The 16,390-nt window shown below is 43.4% G+C and overlaps 1 protein-coding gene across 1 annotated transcript in view; it reads left to right on the top strand.

Annotated features, from left to right (window-relative positions):
- The window catches only part of EPB41L4B (erythrocyte membrane protein band 4.1 like 4B), a 223,020-nt gene that overhangs the window by 15,773 nt on the left and 190,857 nt on the right, over positions 1-16,390 (top strand). The window contains exons 2-4 of the mRNA XM_025216298.1: positions 10,943-11,031; positions 13,828-13,895; positions 15,456-15,498. Of these exons, the coding sequence (XP_025072083.1) occupies positions 10,992-11,031; positions 13,828-13,895; positions 15,456-15,498 (151 nt within the window). The 5' untranslated portion in view covers positions 10,943-10,991. The remainder of the gene's footprint in view (positions 1-10,942; positions 11,032-13,827; positions 13,896-15,455; positions 15,499-16,390) is intronic.

Genomic DNA, 16,390 nt, shown 5'->3' with positions numbered 1-16,390 from the left:
AGGAATGCCTGACTTTGCTGAACTTTGTGGAAAGAGAAGCTTGCTGTGTATCAGGCATCAGAGGGGATTGCCAATAAGTTGCTGACGCAAATTGCTTTTGTCTGTCTTTGTTTGTTTTGTTACCACGCGTAGTTTTGTTAAGTCAATAAACCTGTCTTACCTTTCTACCCCTGACCATACTCTCAATTCCGAACCCTCTGCAGGCGGCTGGGACAGTTAGGGCACTTAGCAGAAAGTAAGAAACCTGTGTTCTCCTGAGGTGGGACATGCTTTATTGTTTGAGTGGCTCCTCTGTCTTAAACGCTTAGATGGTGGCATAGTCTTTCAGCTTAGTTTCACAAGCAGCTACATTCATGGGAGGTTCAGAGGACAAACTCTTCAAATGTTTTGAAATATGCCTGTCAAGGAAATAGGGACATTTTCAGTGGAGTGGAGAATAGAACTCAGAGCTCAGCTATCCCATGATCCATGAACCTAGGAAAGTTCCCCTTGGGCAGAGGCTAAAAACTTGACTTGACAGTCTGAGCATCAGAACAAAAACCAACAGAGTGTATATGCTTGCTGATCACTGTAGGTGGGAAAAGATGGAAACTCTTTTCATATATAGACCGAAAAGGATTAAACTAATGGTTAAAATCCACTGCCTACAAGGCGTAGTCATGAATGGTGCCAGATTTTCCCCCCCATCACCCCTCCACACTTAATGTGTTTGAATTCTGGCTGGTGAAAACCAGAGCGCTTGTCGTTGCACGGTCACCATCTCCTCTGGGAGATGCTGTTTTCTTCAGGCTGCCACTTGGATTATGTTTCAAGGCTAGAGTGTGTTCTAAGGTGTTTCAGTGGAAAATACAATAAATGTTTAATGGTTTATAGGGTACTCAGGTTTATACCGATGACATTTTGATCTGGGGCAAAGCAGTAGCAGATCATGATAAGAGGCTCTGATCTGGTTTGGGATGAGTTGGAGCTTCTAGGCTAAAGGGACACAAGCACGTACATTCTTTTTAACAAAAATAATGTACCACTAAGAAAAGTGAACACTGCAACTTCACAAATAAGTCAGCCTGTCTGACCCAGTAGACAAGCAAACAAGATACAGATTCCTTGGAGTGATAAGTTATATAGGGAAATAGTAGTACCTAATTTAACTGCCTGTATCAGCTATCTTATGCCACTGTACACAAATATCTAAGGACATGCCAATTTTAACTAGGATGTTACGAAACTGAAGACGTTAAAACAGACTTCAGTTAGTCCTTAAGTATCACGATAGTAAAGGAAACACTACTGTCATTAACAAGTGTGAAGCCACAGGTGCCTCTTTGGATGGTATCGATGCAGTCTTCTTAAAACAGATTAGTCAACATTCAAAAGCAGTGGTTTCTGCATCGCAAGCACTAATAAAACTTAATGTCAGCATGCTCATACAGGGAAGGGATGCATTGGCCTCTCTTAATGCATGTATAAAGAATCCTGTATTTCTGGAGTGCTAACCAGCTGAAACTGATGATGGCTATTTATTGCCAAAATAAAATCCTTCCTTCCACCCCCAAATACATTATTTTTTCAGCTATAAATGTGTATGATCTATAAACTTGGATATAAGCCTAGGAGATATTTGATGGTAGACAGGCTTTCTATAGCAGCAGTTCCCAAGCGTTATGGGTTTGTGAATTCACTTATGGTGCAAGCCTGACCCCTTTTTTCTGGTTCAGTTTCCATGAGTCTCATGACCTATAGTTAGGGATGTGAAAGGTTAAACGATTAACCATTTAACCGGTAAGCCTGACAATAACTGGTTAACTTACTGGTTGTTCTTTAGTGAGGGGTGGGGTGTAGTCTGTTAGGAAAGCAGAGAAAGGGAAGCTTCGCAGTGCCCCAGCAGGAACCAGAAGGCAGCAGGGTGGGGGTGAGGGAGGACTAGAATCTGTAGCCTATGAGGTTAAAGAGAACAACAGCAGGTGGCTTAATGACTTGTCAGTTAAGCAATTAGCTGCTCCTTCGCAGGTTGATCCGCTGCCAACCAAGGCCAAAGTCTCTGTGGCCAACCTCCACCCTTGGAGTCTTTGTGACAATAAAGACTCTGTAGGTGTGGCAAAACACACACCATGGCGATATTGTTGATAACTGCCTGCTAATTAAGTTCAGTGGCAGTCAACCAGAACTGCACGTGGCCATAGAGGATGCTATCATATTGCTTGGGTATCACACACATGCTTCTAATTTTGACTGCTCCCCTGCCACCAAATATTCCCCACCAGTTCTCAAAAAGTTCGCAGAATTTGGTTCTCTATGAGGATCAATGAGAGAGGACTATACCTTTGTTGCTCCAGACTGTAGGGGGGCAGTCAGGAAGGCCAAGGCAGAGATGGAACTGGGACTAGGTACCTGGATCAAGGACAACAAGAAGTCCTTTTTTAAATACATAGGGGGTAAAAGGAAGGTACCAGGTAACGTGGGTCCTCTGCAAGACATGCTAGGAAATCTGGTCGTCACACCAGACAGCAAAGCTAACTTATTTAACAATGTCTTTGCCTCCATTTTTCTGAGCAGAGACCGGGTCATCTCCACCCCCCACCCCCCCGGGACCCCCGTAGGCCCCAGGGGAGGCACGCCCAGGCCTAGGGTCAGAGAGGACCTAGTCAGGGAACTTCTGGAGGAACTGGACGTATTTAAATCAGCAGGTCCTGACAATCTCCACCCCAGAATGCTGAGGGAATTAGCAGACGTCATTACGGGACCCCTGGCACGGTTTTATGAGCGCTCATGGTGCTCTGGCGATGTGCCAGAGAACTGGAAAAAGGCCAGTGTGGTTACCATTTTCAAAGAAGGGAGGCAGGAGGACCCAGGAAACTATAAGCCTGTTTGTCTTACCTCGGTCCTGGGTTAGCTTTTTGAGAGAATTATCCTGGCGCATGTCCGCAAGGGGCCAGCAGGGGAGATTATGCTTAGGGGCAACCAACATGAGTTCATTAGAGGCAGGTCCTGTCAGACCAACCTGGTGGCCTTCTGTGACCAGGTCACAAAATCCTTAGACGCAGGTGTCATGGTGGACATAGTCTTTCTGGACTTTAGGAAGGCCTTCAACACTGTCTCTCACCCCATTCTCATTAAAAAGTAGGAAACTATGGCGTTGATCCCTACACAGTCAGATGGGTTACTAATTGGCTAGACAGCCACACCCAGAGAGTGGTGGTGGACAGGTCTCATTTGACCTGGAGGGATGTGGGCAGTGCGGTTCCCCAGGGCTCGGTCCTCGGGCCCGCACTGTTTAACATCTTCATCAGTGACTTGGATGAGGGGGTGAAAAGCACCCTATTCAAATTTACAGATGACACTAAGATGTGGGGGGAAGTGGGTACGCTAGAAGGGAGGAATAGGCTGCAATCGGACCTGGACAGGTTACAGGGGTGGGCGGATGAGAACAGGATGGGTTTCAACACTGACAAGTGCAAGGTAGGAAGAACCAGCAGCAGACCTACGGGCTGGGGAACTCCCTTCTCGTCAGTGCAGAGGCAGAAAAGGATCTTGGAGTCATTATTGATACCAAAATGAACATGGACTGACAGTGTGGGGATGCGGTAAGGGAAGCCAACTGTACCTTATCATGCATCCACAGATGCATCTCAAGCAAGTCCAGGGAGGTGATCCTTCCCCTCTATGCGGCATTGGTCAGGCCGCAGTTGGAGTACTGCATCCAGTTCTGGGCGCCGCACTTCAGGAGGGATGTGGAGAACATGGAGAGGGTCCAGAGGAGCCGGCCCAAGGAGGAGGGGCTGGGGGACCTGAACCTGTTCAGCCTCCACAAGAGAAGGCTGAGGGGGGATCTAGTGGCCACTTACAAACTAGTCAGGGGGGACCAGCAGGCATTGGGGGAGTGAGTCCCTGTTCCCCCGAGCACTACCAGGAGTGACAAGAAATAACGGCCACAAGCTGGCAGAGGGTAGATTCAGGCTAGACATCAGGAGGCACTACTTCACAGTCAAGGTGGCTAGGATCTGGAACCAACTTCCAAGAGAAGTGGTGCTGGCTCCTACCCTGGGGGTCTTGAAGAGGAGGCTGAACCTTGCTGGGGTCATTTGACCCCAGTACTCTTTCCTGCCATGGCAGGGGGTCGGACTTGATGATCTGCTTGGGTCCCTTCCGACCCTACCAACTATGAAACTATAGGTTCTCCCAACTTCCCAGCTTGGGGCTTCACATGGGCTATGTTGTCTGGTGGGGCTTGACACTTCTCCTGTCCCCTGTCAAAGGACTTGAGGAACAACTCCCAGCAGCACGTGTCTGAGTTGCTGTTATTTGTTAACCATTTAAATGATATGATTAAAGGAGGTTAAGTGGATAACTTTTTTAACGATATTTACATGCCTGCCCATATAGTTCTGCAGCGGTGGTGCTCAACTTTTTGACCACAGGGCCCATAGGCCAGATCCTGTGTGTAAAGTTTGCCTTTGAGCGTGATCCAGTACAGGGATGGTCCGTGGGCGTGATTTGTTACGCACTGGCCCAATACCAAACAAGGCCTCATATCTGTTTGTCGTATCTACCTGTGTGCTGGAGTAAGCCCGTGCACTGACCCTACCACATGCTGGCATGATCTAGTATGCATGGCTATATTATATAGCCAGCAGGGCTTCCCATGGATCTGGAAATTTAGTGGTAGGGGAGCTGCAATTAATGTGGTCACAGCTCCCTTTCACTTGGCAGCCAACATATCCTCAATGTTATGTTGTAAGATTCGGAGCACAGTCCCAAATTGCATGAAAGCCATAGGACTGCACGACCTCTGGGTGGTTGGTGGCAATAACACCAGGAGTTCTCAAAAAGTTTGCAGAATTTAGTTCTCTAGGAGAGTCATTGAGGATTCCCTGGTGTCTACCAGGTGCTGACATTTGGTGTGACATGAATGACACACCATAATGATATTGTTGATGACTGCCTACTAATTAAGTTCAGTGGCGGTCAACCAGAACTGCACATGGCCATTGAGGATGCTATCATATTGCTTGGGTATCACACACGTTTCTAATTTTGACTGCTCCCCTGCCACCAAATATTTCCCACCAGCAGCTTCCCAAGTAAACTCCTTCCCCTTCCCTCAGATTACTATTATGTACAAGTAAAGCACCTAATGTTGGGTGTCTGTTTACATTATGCTTCTCACGGAAAGAGGTGCTAATGGCTCCTTAAAGAAGGAGCAAGGCTGGTTGGAGAAGGGGAGGAGGGGTAGTGAATCATGACATCTTTTTTAGGCAGCCCGAGGCAAGAGTTCAGCATGAGTCACAGACAGTCCCCTTGCAGGAAGGGGAGGGATGGGATGGGTTGGTGGAGAGCATTCTGCTCTGGGATGTTGGAGGACCTGGCCAAACACTATCACTCTGTGTGACATACCATATGTTCATATTAAATTTTTATAGAAAGCAGGTACAGAAATGTTCTACAGTTTTCAAGCAACTGATTTGTGGCATGTTGGCCATTTTTACTATGCAGTAGTTACTTTGTATATGTAGCATGTCTAAATGTATTGGGCAGTTAACCAGTTAATTGCAAAATACATGTAGCCCATGTTAGGGACTTTAGTTTCTTACTGTCACTCCCCTGGCATGGCCTTACTAGGTAATACTGATTAAGTTGCTCACACACTGTTTTAAGACATTATGTACTTGACATCCTAATGTTTGACAGTTAACTACAGTTGAATTGATATGAATTGAACATTTTGCAATGAAGAATAATTTTGTATATTTTTCCACAGATCTCTTTACCCCCAATTCATGGCGTTCATAGAGAAATGGTATCCTAATAAAGCCTCTACTCAACAAAGATATAGTCAGATTCCGATCCATAGTTAGTATTGTAAATTTCAAAATGTTATTGGGGATTGTTGCCCAATTATGTTCAGCAGAAACGTGTTTTCAGTATAAGAAACTAATGTGCAAGTCGGTGGAGGTTTTCACATCATAAATTCTGTTTCTAGCAAGCCATCATCTAGACTATGAAAAGATTTGCAAAATCCTTTGTCAAAGGATTTTATCTGATGAGGATGATTTTCAGCCATTAGTGCCCTATTTAGCTTCATTCACTCCTTTAGATAACTGATCTGGTGCTTTCACTTTGTGAAATATTTGATCTTTGTTTCCTTATACAAAAGGAGAAAAAACTGTGAAAAAAATGAGGGAAGGCTGTTTCTTAGAAAATTCCCAGGCACTTCCACATTTCTCCCCTCTTTATCCCTCTCCCCCCAAAAAGCGATGTAAAAATTGCTAAATGGCAACAGTCTGTTTACACAGTGTATTTACAAAACCTGTGAATGCATACTTAAAAGACATCATAAATCTTACATTGTTCATTTGAACTATTTCATTATTCTTATCAAGCACAAAGGAATAAATATTTCATCATCACACAGTATCTTCAGTAACATGTCTGAGGTGAATTGGGGAAGACCATTTTTCTTTATTGATCATGTAAAAGGGGAAATGTGGTTTACTTTGTAAGGCCTAGATTTCACCCTAACTTGGAACGATGTGTAGGGAGAACGAGGGCCTCCAATGGGACACTTATGTGCCTGTACATCAATGCCAGGAGCTTGGGGAACAAACAGGAGGAACTGGTCCTCCTGCTAAACAAGAATGATTATGATCTCATAGGGATAACGGAGACCTGGTGGGACTCCACCTATGATTGGGCCACAGGTATAGATGGCTTTACCTTGTATGGGAGAGATTGTGAAGACAAAAGGGATAGGGGTGTAGCTCTCTCTGTCAGGGAAAGCTACACGTCCCTGCAAGCTGACATTGGCATCCGGGTAGACAACTGGAGACTCTCTGGGTAAAAATTAATAGTGAACCTGGCACAGGGGACACAGTGGTAGGAGTCTACTACAGACTTCCCAATCGGGATCAAGAGCTCAACCAGGAATTCGCCAAGAAATTGGCTGAAGCTGCATGCTCCTGGTGCATGGTTGTCATGGAAGACTTCAACTACCCAGACATCTTGTGGGAAGAGCACCTGGCCAAATCTGAATGGTCACTAAGCTTCCTCATATGCGTGGACGAGCTCTATCTGACTCAAGAAGTCTATGGACTGACGGGAGGCAAAGCACTGCTTGACCTGGTACTGGCAGCGGGATGATCTAATCAGCGACCTAATGATCGAAGAGAAGCTGGGAGACTGACCGTGAGCTGATCACCTTCACTATCCACTATAAAGCTGGCAAATCAGTCAGCAATGCAGAAGTCCTCAACTTCAGAAAAGCTGACTTTGAAAAGTTCAGGAGGCTTGTTGGCGAGGCCCTAAGGGACCATGACCTGAAGGGAAGGGAAGGGGAGTTGAGGACAAGTGGCTGCTCCTCAAGGGAGAGATCCTGAAAGCATAAGCAATTTCTGTCCCATCTCGGAGGAAAGGCAGCAAAAGGGCACAGCAGCCCCCTTGGCGAACTTGTGGACCTCCTGCATTTAAAAAGAAAGACCTATAAAGGATGGAAGACTGGATCCACCTCAAAGGAGGAGTATTCTGCGCTGGTCTGGACCTGTAGGGAGTGAACCAGGAAAGCCAAGGCTGCGACCGGAACTCCAAGTGGCTACACATATCAAAGACAATAAAAAGTCCTTTTTTAGATATGTGGGGAGCCGGAGAAAAAACAAGGGTAATGTTGGACCCCTGCTAAACCATGTGGGACAGTTGACAACCGATGCCCAGGAAAAAGCCAACCTGCTTAATGGGTATTTTGCATTGTTTTTTCACCAGCCGCAAGGGACGGCCCTGCTCAATACAGGATGGGACAGCCAGGGTAAAGGAGAATTGTTACCCTTCATCAATGTAGACCACGTGAAGGAACACCAAGAGAAGCTGGGCACCTTCAAGTTGGCTGGCCCAGACAGTTTACATCCCTGGATACTTAAGGAGCTGGCAGGCATCATAGATCAGCCACAGGCATGGATCTTCAAGAATTTGTGGCACTCAGGTGAAGTGCCCGAAGATTGGAAGAAGGCCAACGTGGGGCCTATCTTCAAGAAAGGGAGGAAAGTAGATCTGGGGAGCTACAGGCCTATCAGCCTGACCTCTGTCCCGGAGAAGATCTTGGAAAAAATTATCAAAGAGACCGTTCTTGGCAAACTGGCTGATGGCAACATCCTGAGGGATAGCCGGCACGGGTTTGTTGTGGGTAGGTCTTGCCTGACCAATCTCATCTCCTTCTATGACCAGGTGATATATCACCTGGACAAGGGAGAAGAGATTGATGTCATATATCTTGATTTAAAAAAAGCCTTTGATCTGGTGTCCCATGATCATCTCATGGAAATATTGGCCAACTGCAGCCTCAGCTGCATCACAGTCCAATGGCTGGGGAATTGGCTCCGAGGTCGGACCCAGAGAGTGGCAGTCGACAGAAGTAAATCATAATGGTGCGCTGTGACTGGTGGGGTCCCCCAAGGCTCCGTCCTTGGGCCTGTACTCTTTAATACCAATGTCCACATCATTAATAAAGATATCAGAAGTGGACTGGTCAAGTTTGCTGATGACACCAAACTTTGGGGTAAAGCATCCACACCTGAGGATAAGATTGTGATCCAGGCCAACCTAGACAAGCTCAGAAAATGTGTGGACGAAAACCTGACGGTGTTCGACACCAAAAAATGAAAGGTACTCCACCTTGGGAAGAAGAAACCCCGCAGCACGTGTATAGGCTTGGCAGTGCTATGCTTGCTAGCACCACAGCCAAATGGGACTTGGAGGTCACGATTGACCACAAGATGAATATGAGCCCTCAGTGTGATGTTGCAGCTGGTAAAGTGAATAAAACTCTGGCTTGCATCCACAGATGCCTCTCAAGCAAATCCCAGGATGTCATCCTCCCACTGTACTCGACCTTGGTGAGGCCGCAGCTGGAGTACTGCATCCAATTCTGGGCTCCACAATTTAAAAAGGATGAGGAGAATTTTGAGAGAGTCCAGAGGAGAGCTATGTGCATGATCAGAGGGCAGGAGAACGGGCCTTATGATGAGAGGCTGAGAGCCATGGGACTCTTCAGCCTGGAAAAGCGCAGGCTCAGGTGGGACCTGGTGGTTGCCTATAAGTATATAAATGGTGTACATCAGGATCTGGGGGAACGCCTGTTCACCACAGCGCCCCAAGGGATGACAAGGTCAAATGGTCACAAACCCCTCCAAGACCATTTCAGGCTGGACATAAGGAAGAACTTTACTGTCTGAGCCCCTAAGGCCTGGAACAGACTGCTGCCAGAGGTGGTGCAAGCACCTACTCTGGACTCCTTTAAGAGACATTTGGACGTTTATCTTACTGGGATCCTTTGACCCCAGCTGACTTCCTGCCCCTGGGGCAAGGGGCTGGCCTCAGTGATCTTCCAAGGTCCTTTCCAGCCCAAATGTCTATGAAATCTATTAAATCAAAGGTCTCCATTTTAAATTCAAACATTCTTTCTACGTAGATGTACTAATAGCCTATTTCATGCTCAACATTATCAAATTTACATCCCATATTTTTTCCAGACTTGTACATGCTTTTGGTAGAAATATTTGCAATATAGTCCAGAACTTAGTTGCTAATATCAGCCCTATAAAAGGCATTACATGCTTTTAAATATGGGGTGATCAATCTGTCATTTGAGAATGGACAGTTATTACTTGTTAATTGAAGTATTCACATACAGAATATGTACAAAAGCAGGATTATTAAACATGCATCTGAAAAGCTGTATTATCTGGCCTGGATGCCATCCTTTGTCTCCTGGAGGGGCAAAGGATGGCATCCGCCACTGAATTCCAGTGTATAGACACGTTTCACCAGCAGTGGGGCAACTAATGGCTTCAGTAACCCCTGCAGCTCTCTAATACTGTTCACCTTGCTGCCAGAGGTGATGTGCATTTGGCCTGTGAAGAGCCTTGTGGTCCAGATGCAGCCTGGGGGCCAAACATATTTGAAGTTCTAAAGTATTTATATTTGGTAGTGTACAGCTTCTATTCTTGGGGTGAAGCTTTATCAAAACAAAGTGTGCCATGGTTAGACTGGAAGAAAGTCTTGGGATCAGTCCTAATTTTTTTGATGTGGAGTGTCTGAAAGTTCCCCCCCTGCTTCTTTCTGCACCTGCAAATCCCTGTGGGGAGCAAAACTGACTTGGGATAGTCATAGAAAATAATGTGGATTTGTAAGGAACCCAGATTCTAATGTGCCTAAACTCTAGGGAATGTGGGCTATTTCTACCTATGTGTTTATAAAATCCATATATAACAATGTGTCCCAAATTGTGGTTAGGGATTCTGTTCAGTAACCTAATTATTAAAGGTGACCTTCAGAAGTGAAGAAAAGGGTTTGTGCTCTTGTGTCATTTTTTAACTTTATAATGTGTAAAGAAGGCATGAAAATGTCTTGTCTTGGATTTTTGAATGAGTTATTTTTTGTTTTGTTTTACGTTGTTTTTAAAATGTTGGGGTTTGTTTTGGTTTTTGAGTGGGTTTTTTCTTTTGGTTCATTGTTTTTTCTTTCCCTTCCTTGTTGCTTGTTTTTTATGTTAGCAATTCGGGTCTTGTCTGCCTTGAAAAAACCCTGTGGATTACTGAAGAACTGGTAGTATGTTAACAGAGATACCATGCAAGTAAAACCTCACTAAGAGGGAAAGTGACTGTTGATTTAAACTTCTTAGGCTTTTGGTCATGTAAACACTTAGCAAGTCCTTGGGCAGAAATATGTTTGACTTGGGATTCAGCATGCTGAGTTGTCCAGTTAAAGACTTGAGGGAGCTTGTAAATGGTATCTCTGAAGGCTCCAACAAGTCGTCCAGCAAAATCGGACTTGCGATTGCTGCTGATTTTAAGGTTAGAAACAAGCATGGGCAAACCATTTTTTAAGCCTTCTTTGTGCATAATAAAGCAGCAAAGCAAGCAAATGAAAAAGGGTCAAACCCAATTTTTTTCCTTTGCAGGTCACCTTTGAGGGCTTTGTAAGTCAAGACCAGGACTTTGAATTCTGTTATGAAGCGAATGGGGAGCCAATGGAGTTTGCAAAGCACAGGTGTGTGGTGTATTTGTATCAGCCTGAGTTGCTTAAGAGGCATGCTGCTGCTATTGTGCCATCTTCAGTTTTCTTTTGGCAGTTGCAGTCATCCTCGGATGAGAGTTTCACTAGTTACAGTTTGACTGTTTGACTGTATTTTGACATAAATATACTTTTTTAAAATCTGGTATGAGCATCCTACTTTTGGAAAGTATTGGCTGTTACAGTTAAGGAGTTGCATAGAGTTTTGCATTTTTTACCAAGATGATAGACAAAGAAATGAGGGAAATTGGAATTTATAAAATTTGTCTTTGTTTGAGAAAACTTGTGCCAAGTGGGCAGAAGTAAGAAATCAGCTGAGAGAAATCTTAGTTTACTACTGCAGAAATGTAGCCTAAAACATAATCTTGCCATTTTCCAAGTTGATCTGATGGAAGAATGATTTCATTTCTATAATGACCTTACTTTCAAAAATATTGATCTGTTCTATGCAAGTATAACTCCATTGAAGGCACTCTCATTTGATGATGACAGATAACAGATGTAAAACTGGAGCACAACACCAAATCAAACCCACTGTCTTTTTAAGTAAAAAACTCCTTAATTACATTTTTAGTTGAACATTAAGGAAAGCCATTCTGAAGTCATGGTACTTGACTATATTGCAAACTTACTATGGCAGGTAGTGTTGCCTTCGCACATGCTGTATTCCTGTGCACCACGCTTGCCTTTCAAACTAAAATCAAGGTTGCCGCATATGTGACCGCTGGCTCTTAGCAGTGCTGCATGAATACAGCTTTGCTGCTTCCAGTTCAGGAGAGAGTCCACACAGAGCAATGCAGCATGGTTGAGGGTGTGCTGCTGCATAGCATGGTAAGTTTGTTATGCTTGATGCCTAGGTTCTTTGCTTTCAGGGTTTTCTGTGTACAGTGATGTAAAAACGATTTACTTTTGTGTGGAAAATAAGTTTCCCCAACAAAAGAGCTCTTAATTCTGTTTTAGTGGTGGAGAGGAGTCTGTTAGTTTGATTTCAGAGTCCAGGGTGTCTCTGGGAATGGAGCATAGGTAGGTAGGTCTAGAATATTTATTGTCATTCCTACATCAGGTGGGCACCCAGTAGTGCCTGTCAAGTCCTGCCAGTGCCAGAATCCAACGGCCTGATCCTGACTGCACCCCGCTTTTCAAAATCCCAGATCTGCTGTTCATTGTTGCCAAGCCATTTTTCATTCACAGCAAGGGTGACAGTGCTTTCCTTGAGGTATTCTTTTGGTTGTGTCAAGGGTAGCTTTTCCTGATGTACTTTCAGTGTTCCTGGGCACCATATCCATCCAGATAATTCATTGCAGCCCCCTGGACAATTCTGGCTGCTAGTGAGGTGTAGGGTTCAGAGAGACCCTAAAAATACAAACAACTTAAAACACTGACCATGCCAGGCCAGTAGCAGTCTTCACCCTAGATTTTGCAGAAGCTATGCAAAGCAGCCAGATCTGGGTTGATGTCAGTTCACAAATCTGCAAGTGCTACCTACCATTGAGCACTACTTGGGCTAAGAACCTTTGTCTAGTAGGGTTGCCAGGATTCACCTTTTTTTGGACCAGCTGGTGAAAAATTGTGCCATTCCATGTGGGTGCCTCAGTATCAAATATGGTTGAGGAGTAAAAAAAGTGCACTAGTATTTGCTTGTAAAAAAAAAAAAAAAAAAAAAAAAAGTTGATTAAACATGATGGTGGTTGTTTGCTGTATTTTGTCCTCTGGAGCAGCCTATGCCTCTGAGTACATCATACCTCTAGAAATGAATGACTTACAAGGTACATTTCCTGTCTCAACTACACATTCATTTAGTGGCCTGAGTTGCTAGTTACTAGATTCTTTACACGTTTTTTAAGCGATTGCTTGTGTTGAAGGAAAGTACTTACATTTATGAGGAGACCAATTGGTAGTTTGCTACATTGTGGATTTTAGCACAATGCTCCTTTCAAACTGTTGTAAACACTATGTTAATGATTTACAATACAGAAAGCTGTGTGGTGGTACTGTTTGAGAGCACTCTTAAGCAACAAGTGAAAAGAGCATTTTCAGGGTAGTTTTACTGTTTTTAACATTAAAAATATAATGTTGAAGAAGAACGTTTTTCACGTTAGGGCACATTTAGTACTAAATTCTATTCTTTTCTCTGTAAATATTGGTATATAACAATCAAGGCACTTTTAACTTAGTTGAAACTCAACAAAGCTTTCTTTCTCTTAATATTGGAGAGATGTTTTGCTAATGAGTGTGTTTAGTAGAATAAAAGGTTTATGTATTAGATGTGGTGAAATTCATTGAGGTCTAATTTCATAATTTCAATCAAGAGAACAACTTGAGAATTTTATTTCTTATCAGAAAAGTTGAAAAAGTATCGTATGGCTCTAGAGGGTTTCCTGTAATTCTTCATATTCACTGTGTGAGAATTAAATAGACACAAAATAAATCATTTACATTTACAAAGCATGTGTTTCGTATAAATTTTAATATTTTATTTCCACTCTGATAGCAATTATCAGCTCTGCAAGGTTGACCTACTTGGCAGCCTGATCAAGGGAATAAAAGTCCATCACAGGGCAAATTAAAAGTAAAGGCAAATTAAAAGAGCAAATTAAAAGTACATGTGGAAGTATTTTCTATTTCATTCTTATGTGTAGGTGACTTGTGTACTCTGTGGGACCTGTGTTGGGAAATTTTTTAATATACTGCATATATTGGTAGCTGTTTCATAAATTTTGCTGTAAGATAAGGCAAAGCTTAATAAATAAAACTATTTTTGCTATCTAATAGATCCTTTTCATGTGCATATAGCTGAAGGAAAGCAGGACCAGCTGAATACTATTAGGTTTGTGGTTCTGGTATGTTGACTATAAAAAGGAAATGGCCCTCCAAAAAGGCTGCAGGGGAAGGGGGAGAAGAAAAAATAATGTGGTTTTCTTTCTGTATCTATGTTTCAAACATACTAATTTACTGATTTTTTAAATTTAAAAAAACCTAGATTTTCTCATCTTAACTTCAGGTGGCCCAAATAATCATCTGTAATTTGAGTGGATATACCATTTTATCATTTATTTTTTTATATTGTGGCAGCAGGTATATGCCTCATTCAGGAGTACATTCTCACAGTGAACACTGTACTGACACACTTAAGCCTTGGGTCAAGTCCATGCTAGAAAAGGTTTGCTGAAATAACTACTCTGGTAAGCCCTCCCAGTGTAGACTCCTTTTACCCTGGCAAAAGTGTGTGCTTGCCGGTAGAGCTGTGTTCCCTGGACAAAATAAACGATATGGGTGAAAGCACTTGTGTGTTAAAAATAATTACAGAACAAAGCACTGGCCTAAGCAATTTTGTTAAGCTGTCAAGAGCTTTCTGTGTAGACAAAGCCTTCATCTCTGTGCTGAAGAACAACACTGTAGCTAGAGTAGTACAGTAGAGTGAGCCTTAGACACCACCACCAAGGAGCAGACAGGAATTCACACCAAAGACTCTCAAATGGAGATCCAAGCAACAGCAAAACTGGTAGCTTCAAAGGGACTTGAATTATGATTAGGGGGTCTACCCAACTCTAGCTGGCTAATTTCACGAGCAGATCATGGGGTCAACTGCCATTTTTGCAGGCTTGTTTACAGGAAACCCCCCCCCCCCCCCCCCCCCACACACATCTGATTGGCTGAGGGGCCCCAGTTGCTCTGGCTCCTGCCACTGATTGGCTCAGAGGGCTGCCTGTCCTAAGTCCCCACCCCTTGCTGCTGATTAGTCAAGAGGGACAGGGCCATATGAAAGGCAGCCCTCTGAGCCAATCAGCAGTGAGGTGTGGGGGCAGCAGCCATCTTGCCTTCTCACCTTTGTGCCAGCAGCCCCATTCCTCCCTTCTCCCTGATGGGCTGTATAGCCAGGAGGATTGCTGGCTCCCACTGGGGAGTCAGCATTTTATTTTTAGTAATTTTTTTTCCCCTGCGGATTTCCTGGAGATTACCCGATTTCATAATTTTCATAAAATCACGATATGAGTAGGTCCATAGTTATGATTAAACATTGGGCCCAGTGCTTGGGGTATAGGGAATGAAGGTTTTTCCCCTGACAGAATGATTTATGTGCTTTGCAGATTTGACTTGGGTTTTTGTCTCAAAAAGAGGCAGCTCCAAGAGCTGGATGTAGATTTAAAAAAAACCAAGTTATCACTAAAACAGGCACCTGAGTTTTATATAAATTGAGAGACACATTTTCTCATGAAAACAAACCCATAAGTTTTGCAAAGGGGTATGAAGTTACCCTTCCAAAAACGGTATAGAAATGTCCTTCTTGGAGAAGAGCCCTGTTCTGTTAAATGAACTTAAGCTGTAATTATAGAGTATACAAAACCAATAAAATGTTAAAAATGAACAACTTTTCAACACTTGTTTTCTTTTTTTTTTAGCACTGGCTGGACCATTCTAAACCCATTAAGAAGCAAATAAAAAGTAAGTAATGCAAGTGTACGTTTATTTTATTTCTCCCTTAATAAGTAAATTAACATATTTTTGAAAATGATTTTGAATCTTTAAATATTGCCTTTAATAGAGTGAATATTTCTCAGATAATGATTTCAATGTAATGGTTGGCCATCTAAATCTTCTTGTATGAAAGCAAGGGTTGCAGGGAGGAGTGGAATAAAGTTAAGCTCTCTTATTTAATTTTTTTTTAATCTACTTTCATGGTTGCCAAAAATTCCTTTCCTTTTTTGTGGGGAGGAAACTGATGCTTGGAATTCCACTGCCATAAGACTAGGCTTATGGCAAGCCGTCTGAATACAAGCTTTGGTTGCTATTAGAGCAGCTGCTGTTCTAATAGAGTCAATGGACCAAAGATCAGCTTAGAAAGCATATTCGCCCTCCAGTTCCCTGGCTGTATGTAGGGAGTCTGCATAGTGAGGAGGGCACTCATTCCTTTTGCTTTTTAAAACTCCAAATTCAATGGCCTAGAAAAGGGCAATGCGTGGTGGATCCTAAGGTTTGAAAGCTATTATTAGAAGTTATGACAGGAAGCCCCTTCAGCTTTTGCACAGGGAGTATCTACTGCCTTCCCTGGAATCTGCACTGGGGCATTTCCACCTGGTTTCATTTACATAGTTCCTGGATATATAAGTGAACTGCAAGCTGAACTGGTGTTGCTTGCGATTTGGTGGGTGCCAAAGGGAAGATCCTGGGAGCTTTACTGACAAAGTGTTAATCCTTTTAACATGCTGATCCCTTTTAACATGCTGATCCCTCCACCCCTCTAAGACAACCAACCTGAAACCCTTGATCAAGAAATTAAGTTCTGAAATAGCTCTGGATTCAAAGAAGTCCTTCAGAGTGTGGTTTCTTAACAGTT

Source organism: Alligator sinensis, unplaced genomic scaffold, assembly GCF_000455745.1.
Source record: "Alligator sinensis unplaced genomic scaffold, ASM45574v1 scaffold790_1, whole genome shotgun sequence".
Lineage (NCBI taxonomy): Eukaryota > Metazoa > Chordata > Crocodylia > Alligatoridae > Alligator > Alligator sinensis.
This window is presented reverse-complemented; position numbering and strand designations above follow the sequence as displayed.